Here is a 19,218-nt window from a genome sequence, read left to right as displayed (position 1 = left end):
CTGCTGGGGAAAGAGTGGGTACTGGTAGATGCCGGCTTCTAGCCAGTAAAAATGTTTTATAGCCGATAAATATAAAAATGTTGCCGGGCATATTGCCCGGAAGAAAGGAAATCCATATCAAAATAATGCTTTTTATTCATTGATGTAAATACCAGTCGATGTGCTCCAACTCCAAATATGGGCTACTTCATAGGCTAATAAATCGTCAAGTATTAGTGGGTTTCTATTTTTACTCACGCAAAAAATGCAAGTTCCTCATAAGGGACTTCATCCAAGTGTACCCCGGCTAAGCAAAATTGCCAAAGACTGTGTTGACCATCCCCGTTGTCAGTGTGACTGCCGAGAGGCGATTCCTTCTCCAAAACAGACTGCCTCAAGATGGCGCCTTCTCGAAGACAAAGTAACAAGGCTGATGTGCATCGAGCTGCACCAGGTGGTTGGATCATTTTGACTTCCCAACAGCAGCGGGTCACTGAGCAGGCCAAGGTCCACCAGAAACGGAACTAACTTCGAGGCAAATTGTGTGGGTCGGGCCCAGTCCTAGCAGTTCTGCTGCCACCCTAGGGAAGATAAACATATGCCGCCCGTGTCATGTACAGTGGGGCAAAAAAGTATTTAGTCAGCCACCAATTGTGCAAGTTCTCCCACTTAAAAAGATGAGGCCTGTAATTTTCATCATAGGTACACTTCAACTATGACAAACAAAATGAGAAGAAAAAAAATCCAGAAGATCACATTGTAGGATTTTAAATGAGTTTATTTGCAAATTATGGTGAAAAATAAGCATTTGGTCACCTACAAACAAGCAAGATTTCTGGCTCTCACAGACATTTAACTTCTTTAAGAGGCTCCTCTGTACTCCCCACGTTACCTGTATTAATGGCACCAGTTTGAACTTGTTATCAGCATAAAAGACACCTGTCCACAACCTCAAACAGTCACACTCCAAATTCCACTATGGCCAAAACCAAAGAGCTGTCAAAGGACACCAGAAACAAAATTGTAGACGTGCACCAGGCTGGGAAGACTGAATCTGCAATAGGTAAGCAGCTTGGTTTGAAAAAAATCAACTGTGGGAGCAATTATTAGGAAATGGAAGACATATAAGACCACTGATAATCTCCCTCGCAAGATCTCACCCCGTAGGGTCAAAATGATCACAAGAACGGTGAGCAAAAATCCCAGAACCACACGGGGGGGCCTAGTGAATGACCTGCAGAGAGCTGGGACCAAAGTAACAAAGCCTACCATCAGTAACACACTACGCCGCCAGGGACTCAAAATCCTGCAATGCCAGACGTGTCCCCCTGCTTAAGCCACAACATGTCCAGGCCAGTCTGAAGTTTGCAAGAGAGCATTTGGATGATCCAGAAGATTGGGAGAATGTCATATGGTCAGATAAAACCAAAATATAACTTTTTGGTAAAAACTCAACTCGTCGTGTTTGGAGGACAAAGAATGCTGAGTTGCATCCAAAGAACACCATACCTACTGTGAAGCATGGGGGTGGAAACATCATGCTTTGGGGCTGTTTTTCTGCAAAGGGACCAGGACGGCTGATCCGTGTAAAGGAAAGAATGAATGGGGCCATTTATCATGAGATTTTGAGTGAAAACCTCCTTCCATCAGCAAGGGCATTGAAGATGAAACGTGGCTGGGTCTTTCAGCATGACAATGATCCCAAACACACCGCCCGGGCAACGAAGGAAGGAGTGGCTTCGTAAGAAGCATTTCAAGGTCCTGGAGTGGCCTAGCCAGTCTCCAGATCTCAACCCCATAGAAAATCTTTGGATGGACTTGAAAGTTCGTGTTGCCCAGCAACAGCCCCAAAACATCACTGGTCTAGAGGAGATCTGCATGGAGTAATGGGCCAAAATACCAGCAACAGTGTGTGAAAACCTTGTGAAGACTTACAGAAAACGTTTGACCTCTGTCATTGCCAACAAAGGGTATATTACAAAGTATTGAGATAAGTATTTTGTCAAGAACAAAAGTTTATTTTCCAACATCATTTGCAAATAAATTCATTTAAAAAATCCTACAATGTGATTTTCTGGATTTTTTTTCTCATTTTGTCTGCCATAGTTGAAGTGTACCTATGATGAAAATCACAGGCCTCATCTTTTTAAATGGGAGAACTTGCACAATTGGTGGCTGACTAAATACTTTTTTGCCCCACTGTATAGTAGAAAGATTTGGAATGGATCGATAGACGAGTAGAGTAATGATGTGCATCATGCACAATTAGTGCATTTCAGTTAAGCTTATTCAGTAGCACTTGGAAACAAGAGTTACGTTGCAATCACTAGGCAGCCAACTGCCTATCGTAGGAACCAGAGTTATCAATAAGACACGTATATTACACAACATGAGTCACAACCCCACCATAGTTAAATGACAATAACCAGAACATTTATCATCATTCAGAACAGTAAAAACTTATTTTTTTTGAAGTGCGATATAAATTTGAACTTTGGAAAAAAGTGCTTTCATAAATGCAGGCCTCATTTCATGGGATCATTGTAAAATAAGCTCTCTCTCAATGAACAAGCCTTACATAAGAAAATTGTCAGTCACATTGCCAAATTTTCCTACTGGAAACCCTGGTGGGAACATGGGTTCCCCCAGTCAGATTCCATTATTCCCATTGGAACCACACACAGCACTATCCCTATAGTCATACAATACATAGTGGATTTCTCCCATAGGAGTCACACAGCATTTGTTCCCAGAGGCTTCAGGCACTAAAAATCTGTTTTCTGCCCCTGAGCAAGGCAGTTAACCCACTGTTCCACAGGCACCGAAGACGTGGATGTTTATTAAGGCAGCCAACCGCACCTCTCTGATTCAAAGGAGTTGGGTTAAATGCGGAAGACCCATTTCAGTTGAAGGCATTCAGTTGTACAACTGACTAGTTTATCACCCTTTCCCCATGTTCTCTGGCCTGTACCCTTGCCACAACCAGAAGAAAATATGCCCTTTTTCCACACACACACACACACACACAAACTATCAATTTCCATTAAGGACATAAAAACAAGTGAGGGAGGTTGGATGTCACATTGTGAAATGACGAAGGAGATGAGTGGGGGTGTCTTTTCAGAGTATGTGAAAGCTCTTCAAATGGGTAACCAGGCTCAAATGCTTTAGAAATGTTTTACTGCCAACACTTAACACACACTTAAATGCAAAAGCTGAGATGACGCGAGAAGCAACATGCATAAACTGACTAATTCTGTCTCACTAACCCAGGTTTCTGCTAATTTGAACATCAGTGTGTATGTATTAGTGCCAACAATCCAATTGACTCATTACACGAGAGGCCAAACATATGGTTGTAGCCAAGTGTGTTTTCAATGTAACATAATAGGAGGAAGTTCCATTTCAAAGCAATTAGACTGAGTGATCTATTTTCACAATATGGGGGATGAGTAACAAAGCTAGACCTGATGCCCACAGTCTATCATTACCCCACCCAGTCTGGAGCAGGGGCAGGATGGACGGGCACCTGCTGTTACTGTGCAGGTCCTGCTGTCACCCACTACATCCAGTCATTTGGACCTGGAACTATGTACAACAGGTTATCAACAAAACAGCTTCAGTCCAGAAGTGACAGGAGTTGACACAGACAGGCATGATTCTGGACAGCTGGGAAAAAGCCGAGAGGCTGAGGCTCAGTTTGGACTTTAGAAACGGATCTGGATTCCACTGAAAGTCCTGTGTGGCTCAGTTGGTAGAGCATGGGGGGGGGACACAGTACGGAATTGTATACAATCACTACTGTAAGTTGCTTTGGATAAGAGCTGCTAAATGACTAAAACGTAAATATAAGGCATTCTTAAAGGGATACTTAGAGATTTTGGCAATTAAATGAACTCGTGGATACCATTTTTATTTCTCTGCGTGCATTTTGAAGGAAGTTGCTAACTAGCGTTAGCGCAATGGCTGGAAGTCTACGGGTAACACTAGTTAGCATTCACTCAAAAACTACCTCTAAACATCCTTTATACTGGACACAGAGACATACACTTGGTATCCACAAGTTCATCTGACTCTGGGGAAGTAGATAAAAGGGCCTCATCGACAAAATCTCTAAGTATCCCTTTAAGGCTCTAAGCACAAGTTTTTGGCCATGTAAACACTGTCATTTTGGCAGCCAACAGCCTGGCTAGTTCTGTGATAATCCTAACATTCCTGGTTCACATCCTTACTGAAGCACGAAAAACAGCAGGTTTCCTTTCAGAAGCCAGAACATGACAGTCCATGGAGAATCAAAGAATAATCAGGTGAGTCAGACACTGGAAATGCTAACAAGTATAGAAGAAAAAGGCTGCACAGAGCCCCACAGCATGTAGACTCGCTAGTATACTACTGCAACACTTTTGGAAGCAGATATCATGTGTAAGGTTATTTGCTTTACAATGAAATCCAAATGCCTTAGATTGTGGGTTCTATTACAAGAGAACACTACGTCTTTTTCTTATCTGAAGCAGACCTTGATCAAAACACCGGTTAATCCTACATAATTGATTATGTACTGCAGATTTAGGATGACATGCACATCTGTTCCTTACAACAGTATATAAACACACTGGTGCACGTCCACTTGCATGCACATAGCCCTCCTCTCGCTCCTCCCAACGCCAGGCTCACATCCACCACCAAGCCCGGTGATACTCTGGCAGGCTTAGCTTGGGTTCTCAGGGGTTTGATTACATGTGAGAGAACAGTCTTTCACCTCCCACAGAAAAAGCCCTGCCTCTCCTCACTGTTTTCCAGGGGGGCTCTGGCCATCTGTCCCCTTGTTGTCTCCTCCCTGGTCCTACCCTGCCTGGGCTGGACAATGGGAAAGCTGCTGGGCGTACAATAGCAGTGCCACTGTAACTCTCCCCATTTTATTTAACCCGGCAAACCTGTGGGGAATCAGAGGAATAGCCATTGTTCTCAGGAGGCGTGCCATTGTGGGAATTCCAACATTCCAGCACAATGGCTCTGGGCAGCCTGGGTTGTAATTAGAAAAAAAAACTCAAAGAAAAGTGCTAAGCCTTCCTCTGATGCAGGACTTTACTTCACATGAGCAAAACAAAGACCACACACAGTAGCTAGTGTGAAAGAGACAGTTGTGCAACAGTACCATCCTCACTGAGCATCTAACCAACTGTGCACATTGAGTATCTATCTATAAGCTATGCCCCCTGGGCTATAAAGAACATTTTTGGGGAGGACTTTATCCAAGAGTACAATTTCACATTATGGCCCATCCTGTTTACTGTCTGTAAGCTTAGAAGTTACCATCACCAGGAGCAAATGTGTGCCCTCATCAGTTCATTCATTGGTGTGTTTCTGTAGGCTATTTGTGTACGGTCCTAAGTTTAACAAAGTGTATTTTTGCCTTGCAGGGCTTATCTTGAACAAAGATTACACTTTTAACCTGGTTCTCCAACATGATAAATGTCTTAAGGAGAGTGACAAAAAAAAGCCGTCTGTCGAAGGGAGATGGACGATGACGGCGCAGAGATCACACTCATGTCGTGTGGTAAGATAAACACAACCTCATCCTGGCCCTACTCCCCATGCAGGCTCCAGTCACACTGGGGATACCTCACTCAGCAGATAAGGTGGCGAGACACTGACAGAGGTCAAGGAGGTTGGATTATAGGGCTGTGATGGGAAAGGAAGGGGAGTTTTGACCTGTGGATATACTTGCTGACCTGCAGGCATGTGACAAAGATGGAACGATAGAGAACTACACCAAGGGGAGTGAACAACAGAAAGTGCCACAGGCTCATAAACTCTGACAGTCACTCATGGCTGAGTTCCCAAGCACCAAACGCGTCAGTCACATCCACGTTTCAACAGGACAAACGGAAAGACCAGTTATGGGTTGCTGAGTTTCTTCCTGTAATCAAATCAAATCAAATTTTATTTGTCACATACACATGGTTAGCAGATGTTAATGCGAGTGTAGCGAAATGCTTGTGCTTCTAGTTCCGACAATGCAGTGATAACCAACAAGTAATCTAACTAACAATTCCAAAACTACTGTCTTATACCCAGTGTAAGGGGATAAGGAATATGTACATAAGGATATATGAATGAGTGATGGTACAGAGCAGCATACAGTAGATGGTATCGAGTACAGTATATACATATGAGATGAGTATGTAGACAAAGTAAACAAAGTGGCATAGTTAAAGTGGCTAGTGACATAAGGATGCAGTCGATGATCTAGAGTACAGTATATACGTATGCATATGAGATGAATAATGTAGGGTAAGTAACATTATATAAGGTAGCATTGTTTAAAGTGGCTAGTGATATATTTACATCATTTCCCATCAATTCCCATTATTAAAGTGGCTGGAGTTGGGTCAGTGTCAATGACAGTGTGTTGGCAGCAGCCACTCAATGTTAGTGGTGGCTGTTTAACAGTCTGATGGCCTTGAGATAGAAGCTGTTTTTCAGTCTCTCTGTCCCAGCTTTGATGCACCTGTACTGACCTCGCCTTCTGGATGATAGCGGGGTGAACAGGCAGTGGTTCGGGTGGTTGATGTCCTTGATGATCTTTATGGCCTTCCTGTAACATCGGGTGGTGTAGGTGTCCTGGAGGGCAGGTAGTTTGCCCCCGGTGATGCGTTGTGCGGACCTCACTACCCTCTGGAGAGCCTTACGGTTGAGGGCGGAGCAGTTGCCGTACCAGGCGGTGATACAGCCCGCCAGGATGCTCTCGATCGTGCATCTGTAGAAGTTTGTGAGTGCTTTTGGTGACAAGCCGAATTTCTTCAGCCTCCTGAGGTTGAAGAGGCGCTGCTGCGCCTTTCTTCACGACGCTGTCAGTGTGAGTGGACAAATTCAGTTTGTCTGTGATGTGTATGCCGAGGAACTTAAAACTTGCTACCCTCTCCACTACTGTTCCATCGATGTGGATAGGGGGGTGTTCCCTCTGCTGTTTCCTGAAGTCCACAATCATCTCCTTAGTTTTGTTGACGTCGAGTGTGAGGTCCTTTCGAAGTCCTTTCTCACAGCTCAGAGGCTGCCCCTGCATAAGCTTGTGTACAACAATCAGAGGTCATACACGTCAGTGCGCAGAATGATTTCTATGGGCATTCTTATTCAGTGAGGTCTGGGTCTCGGACTGGAGCAGGAGCTGTGTGTAATGCTGTGGTTCTAGAACTACCTCTCCCGCCTACTAAACACTGCACTGCAGCCAGCCAGCTAACCACGCTGCTCATTACCTCGCACGTAAACAACCACTAAAGAGAGTAACAAAGGGCCACAAAAATGGCAGAAATTCCCTGTCACTCCACCAAGCCCCAGCTTTCTCCATGCTTATAATGTTGTCTGTGTTTGTTTGTCCTGGGACGATTGTTTTTTAACAAAGTCTTTGTGCAATTGTAACACACCTCCCAGAGCTTGCCAAAGTCATCTGAAAAACCATCTTAAGTCAACTTCACTCAAACCCCCCCCCCCCCAAAAGGCACCTATACTGTCACTATATAGCCAGGCTAAAACATGTAGTATTCTTCGCTGAGGTTGTCTCTTCAGTCTTCACAGAGATAGAACACCATGTCTCATCCCAGCGAGGCAGAGGAAACCTGTCATGCCCAGCCATGTAAGAAGGGACCTGACCAGGAAACACTCCTGCCCCTTATTTATGGACAATAGACAGACTGCCTGTACAGTATAGTGAGTGACCTTTATTTATAGACAGACATAGACTGGCTGTGTAGTGAGTGAGTGATCTTCACTCCTCATGTCAGGTGGTATGATCATGGTGGCCTGGCAAGTTTAACAGGGATGTCATGGGAGTACCTTTAAGATTATCTCTGAAGGGGAACAAAGGGAGTACACAACTTTCCAAACCTCCAAATCTGGCTTTTAGTTCAGTTCTAACAGGCTGTTAAACAGTCAGAAAGGACCAGAAAAAATATCTGCCATTAACTGCCAAGCGAAGAGAGTATTTCCTCGTCCAAATCTAAAAATGAACCTGGCATCCCATTTCTGACCTCCCCATAATCGGGCAGGCCTGCCTCCCGCTTGGCCCAGGAACACACACTATTTGTTTTTACCCACGATGTGCATTCTCTCAGCTAAACCAGGCTTTAGCAGTAACCCTGCTCTTTGTGCCGGTCCCAAACACTCACAATGACTGCCAGCGCAGCCCTCAACCACGGCTGGGCCCCGGTAAACAATCAACGGGAGCGTAGTCATGATAACGAGTCTGGTGGGGAGTTGGAGACTTGAGACGGGGGGAAGAGAACGGACATTCCGTTTAGAAAGATTTACAGCCTACACGCATCCAGGTCAGGGAAGGAGACATGGGTCAAAGAGATTGAGTAACTTTACTCTGTCGTCCCTCCCACTGAAGACCACCAAGTCATCAGCACACACACACACAACAAGCAATAAGCTGAGAACCAACACACCACAATGGTTGTACTGCTTTCATTGAGATTTCGCAGCCACCCAAATGTTCTCTTCCTCAGATTACATGCTGTACATTACAGCTGAATAGAAACTACGCAATAGGAATCCCCCGCAGCTAGCACTCAGATCCTGTGGAACAGAGAGAACGAGTTCAAAAGAGACGTGGCGTTGAGATGAGTCGATCCTGTTCTCCGTGTGGGAGAGACTGAAGGTGAGTCATCTTCAGTGGGATGTCATCTGTGAGCGACAGCGTGACCAGCCAGTGTGACACCCACAGTGCACGACGCAGACAGCTATCCCACTGCAAGGCAGTGACGCACCACAGACTCCTACTCTGCCATGTTAATGACCTACCTGTCTCTCTCTCCCTCTGACACACACACAAAATAATGTGTTTCTGGATCTCTTATGATATGTTAGTGACACAAAGAAATATACTCTCACAAATCATGAATGATTGAGTAGTTCCTTGTGACGGCAGGACAGACACACAGCAATCCTTTTTCACCACAAAACACACCCTGTTAATTTCCTGTTCCGCGTCACCCAATACTGTCGTGAATAAGAGTGACTGACCGAGTTACTGTCTGTTAACCCACAGAAATTCTGTCAACATAAAATGTACTGTTGACTGGAAATTGTTCTAAAATTACAAACAGAGGTAAAACGAGGTGAAAAGAGTCCTAGCTATAGGATTGTGTTGGACTATTTTCCTTGAGATGGGAGATACCAGTAGTTTGAGCAGTAATACATTACATGCGATACTACAAAGGCAGACATTACATGGGTTAATGTCAACCAACCTGAGGAATGCAATCTAGGTTACTGCCTGTGTTTGGTAGAATGTTGACGTGCCTATATGCCCTTAAAGCAGTAATCCGCTATTTAAAAAATAACTAAGCATTCTCCCCACCCCTGTTTCGGTAAAAAGCAGAGAGATGGGGCTGGAGAAATGTAAATCACTTTCAAATTCATAGACAGAGCTATGGATGCAATGACTGACCATCCATGATATCAAAATGACAGTTTTAACCATGTTGAGGCTTTAGTGTTTATTGACATTTCCTTTGTTTACAAACATTGGAGTGAAACCAGCTTATATTTGAGGTTTTGATGGTCTGACAGTTTGACTTCAATGGATGAAGCAAAAGCAGATTGCCCATTTAACATGCTGTTAAACATCACATACAACCGTGGTGAAAGAATGACTGTTTACGCCTATTTTAGAACTACAAAATATTTCTCAATTATACAACGTGCTCATTTTGTTTTAGCATGAGAACACCTAAGATAAATGGGCTAACACCAACAGGTTATGGCGGAATCAAATCAAATCAAATTTTATTTGTCACATACACATGGTTAGCAGATGTTAATGCGAGTGTAGCGAAATGCTTGTGCTTCTAGTTCCGACAATGCAGTGATAACCAACAAGTAATCTAACTAACAATTCTAAAACTACTGTCTTATACACAGTGTAAGGGGATAAAGAATATGTACATAAGGATATATGAGTGAGTGATGGTACAGAGCAGCATACAGTAGATGGTATCGAGTACAGTATATACATATGAGATGAGTATGTAGACAAAGTAAACAAAGTGGCATAGTTAAAGTGGCTAGTGATACATGTATTACATAAGGATGCAGTCGATGATGTAGAGTACAGTATATACGTATGCATATGAGATGAATAATGTAGGGTAAGTAACATTATATAAGGTAGCATTGTTTAAAGTGGCTAGTGATATATTTACATCATTTCCCATCAATTCCCATTATTAAAGTGGCTGGAGTTGGGTCAGTGTCAATGACAGTGTGTTGGCAGCAGCCACTCAATGGTGGCTGTTTAACAGTCTGATAGCCTTGAGATAGAAGCTGTTTTTCAGTCTCTCAGTCCCAGCTTTGATGCACCTGTACTGACCTCGCCTTCTGGATGATAGCGGGGTGAACAGGCAGTGGTTCGGGTGGTTGATGTCCTTGATGATCTTTATGGCCTTCCTGTAACATCGGGTGGTGTAGGTGTCCTGGAGGGCAGGTAGTTTGCCCCGGTGATGCGTTGTGCAGACCTCACTACCCTCTGGAGAGCCTTACGGTTGAGGGCGGAGCAGTTGCCGTACCAGGCGGTGATACAGCCCGCCAGGATGCTCTCGATTGTGCATCTGTAGAAGTTCGTGAGTGCTTTTGGTGACAAGCCGAATTTCTTCAGCCTCCTGAGGTTGAAGAGGCGCTGCTGCGCCTTCTTCACGACGCTGTCAGTGTGAGTGGACCAATTCAGTTTGTCTGTGATGTGTATGCCGAGGAACTTAAAACTTGCTACCCTCTCCACTACTGTTCCATCGATGTGGATAGGGGTGTTCCCTCTGCTGTTTCCTGAAGTCCACAATCATCTCCTTAGTTTTGTTGACGTTGAGTGTGAGGTTATTTTCCTGACACCACACTCCGAGGGCCCTCACCTCCTCCCTGTAGGCAGTCTCGTCGTTGTTGGTAATCAAGCCTACCACTGTTGTGTCGTCCGCAAACTTGATGATTGAGTTGGAGGCGTGCGTGGCCACGCAGTCGTGGGTGAACAGGGAGTACAGGAGAGGGCTCAGAACGCACCCTGTGGGGCCCCGTGTTGAGGATCAGCGGGGGAGGAGATGTTGTTGCCTACCCTCACCACCTGGGGCGGCCCGTCAGGAAGTCCAGTACCCAGTTGCACAGGGCGGGGTCGAGACCCAGGGTCTCGAGCTTGATGACGAGCTTGGAGGGTACTATGGTGTTGAATGCCGAGCTGTAGTCGATGAACAGCATTCTCACATAGGTATTCCTCTTGTCCAGGTGGGTTAGGGCAGTGTGCAGTGTGGTTGAGATTGCATCGTCTGTGGACCTATTTGGGCGGTAAGCAAATTGGAGTGGGTCTAGGGTGTCAGGTAGGGTGGAGGTGATATGGTCCTTGACTAGTCTCTCAAAGCACTTCATGATGACGGAAGTGAGTGCTACGGGCGGTAGTCGTTTAGCTCAGTTACCTTAGCTTTCTTGGGAACAGGAACAATGGTGGCCCTCTTGAAGCATGTGGGAACAGCCGACTGGTATAGGGATTGATTGAATATGTCCGTAAACACACCGGCCAGCTGGTCTGCGCATGCTCTGAGGGCGCGGCTGGGGATGCCGTCTGGGCCTGCAGCCTTGCGAGGGTTAACACGTTTAAATGTCTTACTCACCTCGGCTGCAGTGAAGGAGAGACCGCATGTTTTCGTTGCAGGCCGTGTCAGTGGCACTGTATTGTCCTCAAAGCGGGCAAAAAAGTTATTTAGTCTGCCTGGGAGCAAGACATCCTGGTCCGTGACTGGGCTGGGTTTCTTCTTGTAGTCCGTGATTGACTGTAGACCCTGCCACATGCCTCTTGTGTCTGAGCCATTGAATTGAGATTCCACTTGAATGAGAAGACGTGCATGTGTATAGGAAGTGTGTCCTTAACCGAGAGAGGCTGAACAGTCATTCTAGCTCAGGCATTTAAATCCTTTAAAAAAATGAAACTGGTGGCATAAGTGCATAAAAGGACATCATGCTTGTTTTCACTGCTGATTCACAGAGGCAGTAGTTCGGTCCAGTAGCAGAACACATTCCTGTCATATCCAGTGGCTGTTAGAGCATAGTTCACTCCATAGTGCTTTAATAGTACCAACACCACCACAGTAGTGAGCATTTTGAGGCCTTACAGGCCTGCCCGCACTGTACGTCGGATTCCTAACACCAGCTACACCATAAAGGCTCAAAATGTCTGACGGAACTTAGTCGGAGCCTACGACAGTACGTAGTGGTACTTCAAAATCGGCAGACCTAGTCACGAGGAACGAGCAAAGACCACGACAATTGTTTGCAACTTAAGAGTTCGCCCACAACGTGGAAATTGTCTGGCGCAGCAAAATCATGCCTATACAAAACATGTCGTTAACATAGACTTTCTACGGTGAGGTCAAAATAAATACCAACCATTCCGATTACAACAGTCCAGGAATATCACTCATATGATTCCGAAGTTGAGGTACACCATCTCTCTGCATGGGCAGTTAGCCACTATGGCTGCAGTGACCCATCTGTGCCCAGAGCAGTGCCACCTAAGGTTGCGATTATTCCCACAATGTTAAGCTCTGTGTGTTTCAGAGGCCAATGCTCTTAGGGCAGACTGGGGCCAAACCTCTAGAAGCACCACTAAGCTCAGATGATCTGGGAGATTTGCAATTCACATTGGGATTTGAATGAAAAGCTAACTGCCCTGCCCAGTTTGACAGAGGCACAAGGAAGGTGACCCCCTCTAACCTTCCAAAGCATTATAAAATGAGCGTCAACCAATTCTGGTTTACAGTTTGGAACCTTTTATGAGCCTCTCAGACAATATAGTCTTCATTGTGTACGTTCTAATTAAAATCTTTGGCCTAACCACCAAACCAATACTGTTGCACACAACAAACTGGACAATGGAGAATTATAATCTATTGGTGACTGATTGAGAAGTCCCCATATTGCAAGCTCTTCCACATCAGGTTAACACATGGGCTTGTCAGAAACAGGACAGGCAGGGCGAAACCACTGCGACCACTTTCAGGTTCCTGTCCCTCAGGGAGAATCCTCTTACACAGCTTCCCTGAAGTCTAAACGCCTTTTAAAAAGGGAAGTTACACATATCTCTAGATCAACAGATTACAATAGGTCCACCCTAAAAAAGGAGAATGAGAGGATTACTGGACATTCGTTTCTGCCAAAATTACAGTTATCTTAATGATTTCCATGGAATAACCTGCCTCATTCTATACTTCCTTCTTTGAACTGTGGTACTTAGCCCAGTTTAGTTAAAATGAACACATGCTTCTCTACTGGCTGTATACATAGTCGATGCAGGTTATTACAGGGGATTAATAAAGCCTAGGTCATTGTGAGGACTTTTTTTTTTATGCAGCCATGCTGGTACAGAAGAGTGAGAGATAGGCATTATCATGTGTAGTAGAGAGAGGCTTGGCTCAATAAGCTCTCTGTTCTGAGTCTGTTCACACCGCCACATGAAGATCAATGCCAACGCCTCACTATCACCTCACAAGATAAGGCCTCGGACATCCTCCAGAGGCAAAGCCACTGGGCACTTCACACTAAAGTACACACACACACACACACACACACACCAATTTGGCATGTCAGTGCTATTCTAAAAAATGACACCCTCCTCCTCTGGCTGGTACAGTCCTGATTTTTGACACTTCCATCCTGTGACCACATTGGGACAGATGTAGGCCACTAGATCATCTGCTCTCTAATCGTGGTCCATTGCTTAAGAACAAACCTGTCGCTACATTTCTCACACCAATTACAGTCTGCTTGCAAGAGTCTTTGTGATTGGAGAATTCTATTGTCAAACACTGAAAACGTCAGACATACTGTAACACTATACTGCTGATGTCTTTCTTAAACTAAAGTCAGTAAAACTCTTCTTACTCACCAACTTGAACAGTAGTTGTGATTGCATATTTGGAATGCCTGAGCAAACCTGGTAGACTGCTGTGAGTAGGAGGATAAAAAATAAAGTGAGTTTTTAAGTGTGAAACTACTCAGCTGAGATTTGGACTAAACATTCTCTGAACAGCACTAGCTCTCCTCAGTCTGGGCATTAGGAGCAGCAGGTAGACAAGTGGTTAAGAGCATTGGGCTAGTAACCCAAATGTCGCTGGTTAGAATCCCCGGGCAGACTAGGTGAAAAATCTGTCGATGTGCCCTTGAGCAAGGCACTTAACCGCTCCTGTAAGTCCCTCTGGATAAGAGTGTCTGCTTAATTTCTTAAATGTAATGAGAATGGATTCAATATTATATTTGGGAAATGACTAGTCTGCCATCAACTTCAACACCCAGTGTGACCCTGCTAGTGTTATTGGGAACAATTGCTAAGGAAAATATAAAAATAGATTAAAAATGTATTAAAGTGAATTTCACAATATTAGTGCATAGTAGGATAGCCTGCTTGAAGACCTGGCGAGAAAGGTGCTGCAGGACATCCAGTCAAAAACAATGTTAAATTGAGAGATTTAACTGACCTTTCACTCAATATACACTGCTCAAAAAAATAAAGGGAACACTAAAATAACACATCCTAGATCTGAATGAATGAAATATTCTTATTAAATACTTTTTTCTTTAGATAGTTGAATGTGCTGACAACAAAATCACACAAAAATAAATCAATGGAAATCAAATGTATCAACCCATGGAGGTCTGGATTTGGAGTCACACTCACAATTAAAGTGGAAAACCACACTACGGGCTGATCCAACTTTGATGTAATGTCCTTAAAACAAGTCAAAATGAGGCTCAGTAGTGTGTGTGGCCTCCATGTGCCTGTATGACCTCCCTACAACGCCTGGGCATGCTCCTGATGAGGTGGGCGATGGTCTCCTGAGGGATTTCCTCCCATACCTGGACAAAAGCTTCCGCCAACTCCTGGACAGTCTGTGGTGCAACGTGGATGGAGCGAGACATGATGTCCCAGATGTGCTCAATTGGATTCAGGTCTGGGGAACGGGCGGGCCAGTCCATAGCATCAATGCCTTCCTCTTGCAGGAACTGCTGACACACTCCAGCCACATGAGGTCTAACATTGTCTTGCATTAGGAGGAACCCAGGGCCAACCGCACCAGCATATGGTCTCAGGATCTCATCTCGGTACCTAATGGCAGTCAGGCTACCTCTGGCGAGCACATGGAGGGCTGTGCGGCCCCCCCAAAGAAATGCCACCCCACACCATGACTGACCCACCGCCAAACCGGTCATGCTGGAGGATGTTGCAGGCAGCAGAACGTTCTCCACGGCGTCTCCAGACTGTCACATGTGCTCAGTGTGAACCTGCTTTCATCCGTGAAGAGCACAGGGCGCCAGTGGCGAATTTGCCAATCTTGGTGTTCTCTGGCAAATGCCAAACGTCCTGCACGGTGTTGGGCTGTAAGCACAACCCCCACCTGTGGACGTCGGGCCCTCATACCACCCTCATGGAGTCTGTTTCTGACCATTTGAGCAGACACATGCACGTGGCCAACTGGAGGTCATTTTGCAGGGCTCTGGCAGTGCTCCTCCTGCTCCTCCTTGCACAAAGGCGGAGGTAGCGGTCCTGCTGCTGGGCTGTTGCCCTCCTCCACGTCTCCTGATGTACTGGCCTGTCTCCTGGTAGCGCCTCCATGCTCTGGACACTACGCTGACAGACACAGCAAACCTTCTTGCCACAGCTCGCATTGATGTTCCATCCTGGATGAGCTGCACTACCTGAGCCACTTGTGTGGGTTGTAGACTCCGTCTCATGCTACCACTAGAGTGAAAGCACCGCCAGCATTCAAAAGTGACCAAAACATCAGCCAGGAAGCATAGGAACTGAGAAGTGATCTGTGGTCACCACCTGCAGAACCACTCCTTTATTGGGGGTGTCTTGCTAATTGCCTATAATTTCCACCTGTTGTCTATTCCATTTTGCACAACAGCATGTGAACTTTATTGTCAATCAGTGTTGCTTCCTAAGTGGACAGTTTGATTTCACAGAAGTGTGATTGACTTGGAGTTACATTCTGTTGTTTAAGTGTTCCCTTTATTTTTTTGAGCAGTGTATATATATATATATATATATATACACTTAAAAGTATGAATTTCAAATATTTTTAATTGTTGCAATTTCAAATATTTTACTGTGTTACAGTTCATATAAGGAAACCAGTCAATTTAAATACATTCATTAGGCCCTAATCTATGGCTTTAATATGACTGGGAATACAGATATGCATCTGTATATCACAGATCTATGTAACACAGATACCTTAAAAGGGTAGAAGCGTGGATCAGAAAACTGTTTGCCTCATGTATCTCCGTCGCAGAGAGTTGGTCAGGTTGTTGATTGTGTACTGCGGAATGTTGTCCCACTCCTCTTCAATGGCTGTGTTAAGTTGCTGGATATTAGCAGGAACTGGTTCAAGCTGTCGTACACGTAAATCTAGAGTATCCCAAACATGCTCAATCGTTGACATGTTTGGTGAGTATGCAAGCTGGGACATTTTCAGCTTCCAGGAATTGTGTACAGATCCTTGCGACATGGGGCCGTGCATTATGCTGAAAAATGAAGTGATGGCGGTGGATGAATGGCACAACAATAGGCCTCAGCATCTCGTCATGGTATCTCTGTGCATTCAAATTGCCATCGATAAAATGCAATTGTGTTCATTGCCCATAGCTTATGCCTGCCCATACCATAACTCCACCAACATGGGGCACTCTGTTCACAACTTTGACATCAGCAAACCGCTCGCCCACACGATGCCATGCATGTTGTCTGTGGTTGCGAGGCCAGTTGGACATACTGACAAATTCTCTGAAAGGATGTTGGAGGCGGCTTATGGTAGAGAAAATAAATGATCTGACAACAGCTCTGGTGGACATTCCTGAGTCAGCATGCCGATTGCACACTCCCTCAAAACTTGAGACATCTGTGGCATAGTGTTATGTTATAACTGCAAATTATCCCCAGAACAAGGTGAACCAGAATAATGATCATGCTGTTTAATCAGCTTCTTGATATGCCACACCTGTCAGGTGGATGGATTATCTTGGCAAAGGAGAAATGCTCACAAACAGGGATGTAAACAAATGTGCGCACAAAATTGGAGAGAAATAAGCTTTTTGTGCGTATGTAAGATTTCTGGTGGGATCTTTTATTTCAGCTCATGAAACATGGGACCAACACTTTACATGTTGTGTTTATAGTGTTGTTCAGTGTAGATTAATGGACCATTACTAATCAGCTTCATAAAATGAAGACAACCAACGACTTTTGACCCAACACACACAAACGTAACCATGATCCCTCCGAAGAAAACAACCTTAGGGCGATTAGCACAGGCAGCATTGGTGTTTGCTGAATTTATACTGCATGTGAAGCACCAATGGCCTGTTGTCATTATGGCAGTCCAGTGAACTGAGCCAGTGGTAAGACCCTCCAGAGAACTGCCGAGTTAGATAGCCAGAGTGAAGACTGACAAGTAGGGCCTGTCAACTGAACAAATTGTCCCTCCATCCACTGGGCACACAGGGTAACCCCCCACAATCCCTTTAGCACATCTATCTACACCACAGGCACTGAACAGGAAAACTAGAAGGCCTACACACCAGGTTTGCGTCATTCAGCAACTACTGAAGAGTAGACGGATGTGGGTGTTCAGTCTAGGGCAATGAAATATGTAGGAACTATCTAATTACTTTACTCTGGAAAATGAAGGCCCTAGGATATATCAAACAACATTTCAGATGCTGTTTCTTTTGACAAAGATTAATTCAGAAGAGGCACTTCTATCCTCCTATGATGTTTCATATAGGGGAGTGTTGCTGCGTATCTGTGACTGCCGATACTTCTCATGCCAGTAGTAGCAGAGTCACTTTGCATGCCAATGCTGTGACAGGGTTCAGGTCGTTAAAAGAAAATAGTCCTTAGGTGTTGTCATTCATTTCCATAACCGGCATTCCAGGTTTGATTCTCACATTAAGAATATGCTGGGTGTACCAATACAGCAGTGTGCGAGTTGTGCTGTGTGTTTAACCAAATATTACAGGAAAATAGTTTGTGGTTTCCAGTGTTAGAGATTATTGTATCAGCCATCAGACAAAATTAAGACAATTATGATTCAATTAATTCCGTTTATAATCTTCAGCTCCATTGTGCCTCCAGTAAAACAAACTGTTGTAACACATTGTGCTTGTCAAATAGAGATATATAAAAATAGCTGCACTGTTTTTGGTTAATACTGTTATTGCAAAAGTTGTCTCCTCAAAGAACAGTGCAAGAGGCACAGCCAGAGGCAATTTGTCTGGAAACGTTGGTCCACCGGTGTCATAATAATTCTGAGTGTTTGTCAAAGATCACACAGCTGTTACGTGTTAACACTTTTAAATTAAACTCACAAACATTAGCAATATATTATTTCCCTTTGTTCTCTGTGCAACAAGTTGACAACGACGATAGTTGGCGGCAGCACATAGAGGCAGTTTCTACGAAACATGAGCTTTAACAAAAAGCGCATGCATTGCAGGGGTCCGCGAATGAGGCGGATTGAGTTGTTTCAAGTTTCAGATAGCGGTTAACATGGACAATTATTGTGAATTGGGCGGTGAGTGAAAGTGATCAAAATGTACCTTTCATCCAGTCGACAACTTGCGTTGGTGTCCACTTCGTTATTGGATCCATTGCTTGCATTCCCAGGAAGCTATCTAAAACAACAATTAGAAATCGATACTATAAAACACTGCTTTCGGTTGTCTACGATTGTCAAATGTATTATAAAACTACCATTGCTTCTCTGTAGAGCAGCTGTCTTTCTCTATGTGATTCTCTTCACTCTAGCTCGTATTCTCAGTGCACTCAGCGATTGGGAACTCAATCACATCACACATGGTTGGAGGCAGGAGTGAAAACCCCCATAGCTCGTCACTGGGCTTGGGATCAAGTTGCATAGTTTCGCTCAGCTGAAACTACTGAACAGGGCGGAGCAATCAACAACATTGCACCACAAATATGTAGGCTATATCTTACTACATTGACCACCGATAATGAATGTAGCCCTATGGCCGATAACGACTATACTATAATAATACATTATTGCTTTCAAATGTTGAGGGAAAAAAGTACATTCTTGAAGTGCATAGTTCGTTTCTTTTCTTCTTTACTGTGTGTTTCTGTCTATGCAGCTTCATATAGCATTTGTTATGGGTAATTTAGCCTTTTTAAAATATATCATAAAT

The 19,218-nt window shown here is 44.4% G+C and overlaps 1 protein-coding gene across 2 annotated transcripts in view; it reads right to left on the bottom strand.

Annotated features, from left to right (window-relative positions):
* Positions 1-18,905, bottom strand: part of LOC115146327 (connector enhancer of kinase suppressor of ras 3-like) — a 72,772-nt gene extending 53,867 nt beyond the window's left edge. Inside the window, exons 1-2 of one of the 2 annotated variants that reach the window (XM_065004265.1) lie at positions 18,767-18,905; positions 18,613-18,687 (exon numbers count right to left, since the gene is read on the bottom strand). In XM_065004265.1, coding sequence (XP_064860337.1) covers positions 18,613-18,673 — 61 coding nt within the window. In that variant the 5' untranslated portion in view covers positions 18,674-18,687; positions 18,767-18,905. Of the gene's footprint in view, positions 1-18,612 lie in introns of both variants that reach the window. The other variant, XM_065004264.1, reaches the window with a different exon arrangement.
* Between the last annotated feature and the right edge of the window lie 313 nt (positions 18,906-19,218).

The sequence above is a fragment of the Oncorhynchus nerka genome, linkage group LG18 (genome assembly GCF_034236695.1).
Source record: "Oncorhynchus nerka isolate Pitt River linkage group LG18, Oner_Uvic_2.0, whole genome shotgun sequence".
In the NCBI taxonomy this organism is placed as follows: Eukaryota; Metazoa; Chordata; class Actinopteri; order Salmoniformes; family Salmonidae; genus Oncorhynchus; species Oncorhynchus nerka.
The sequence above is the reverse complement of the archived record's forward strand: the minus strand, read 5'-3'. Positions and strand labels throughout refer to the sequence as shown.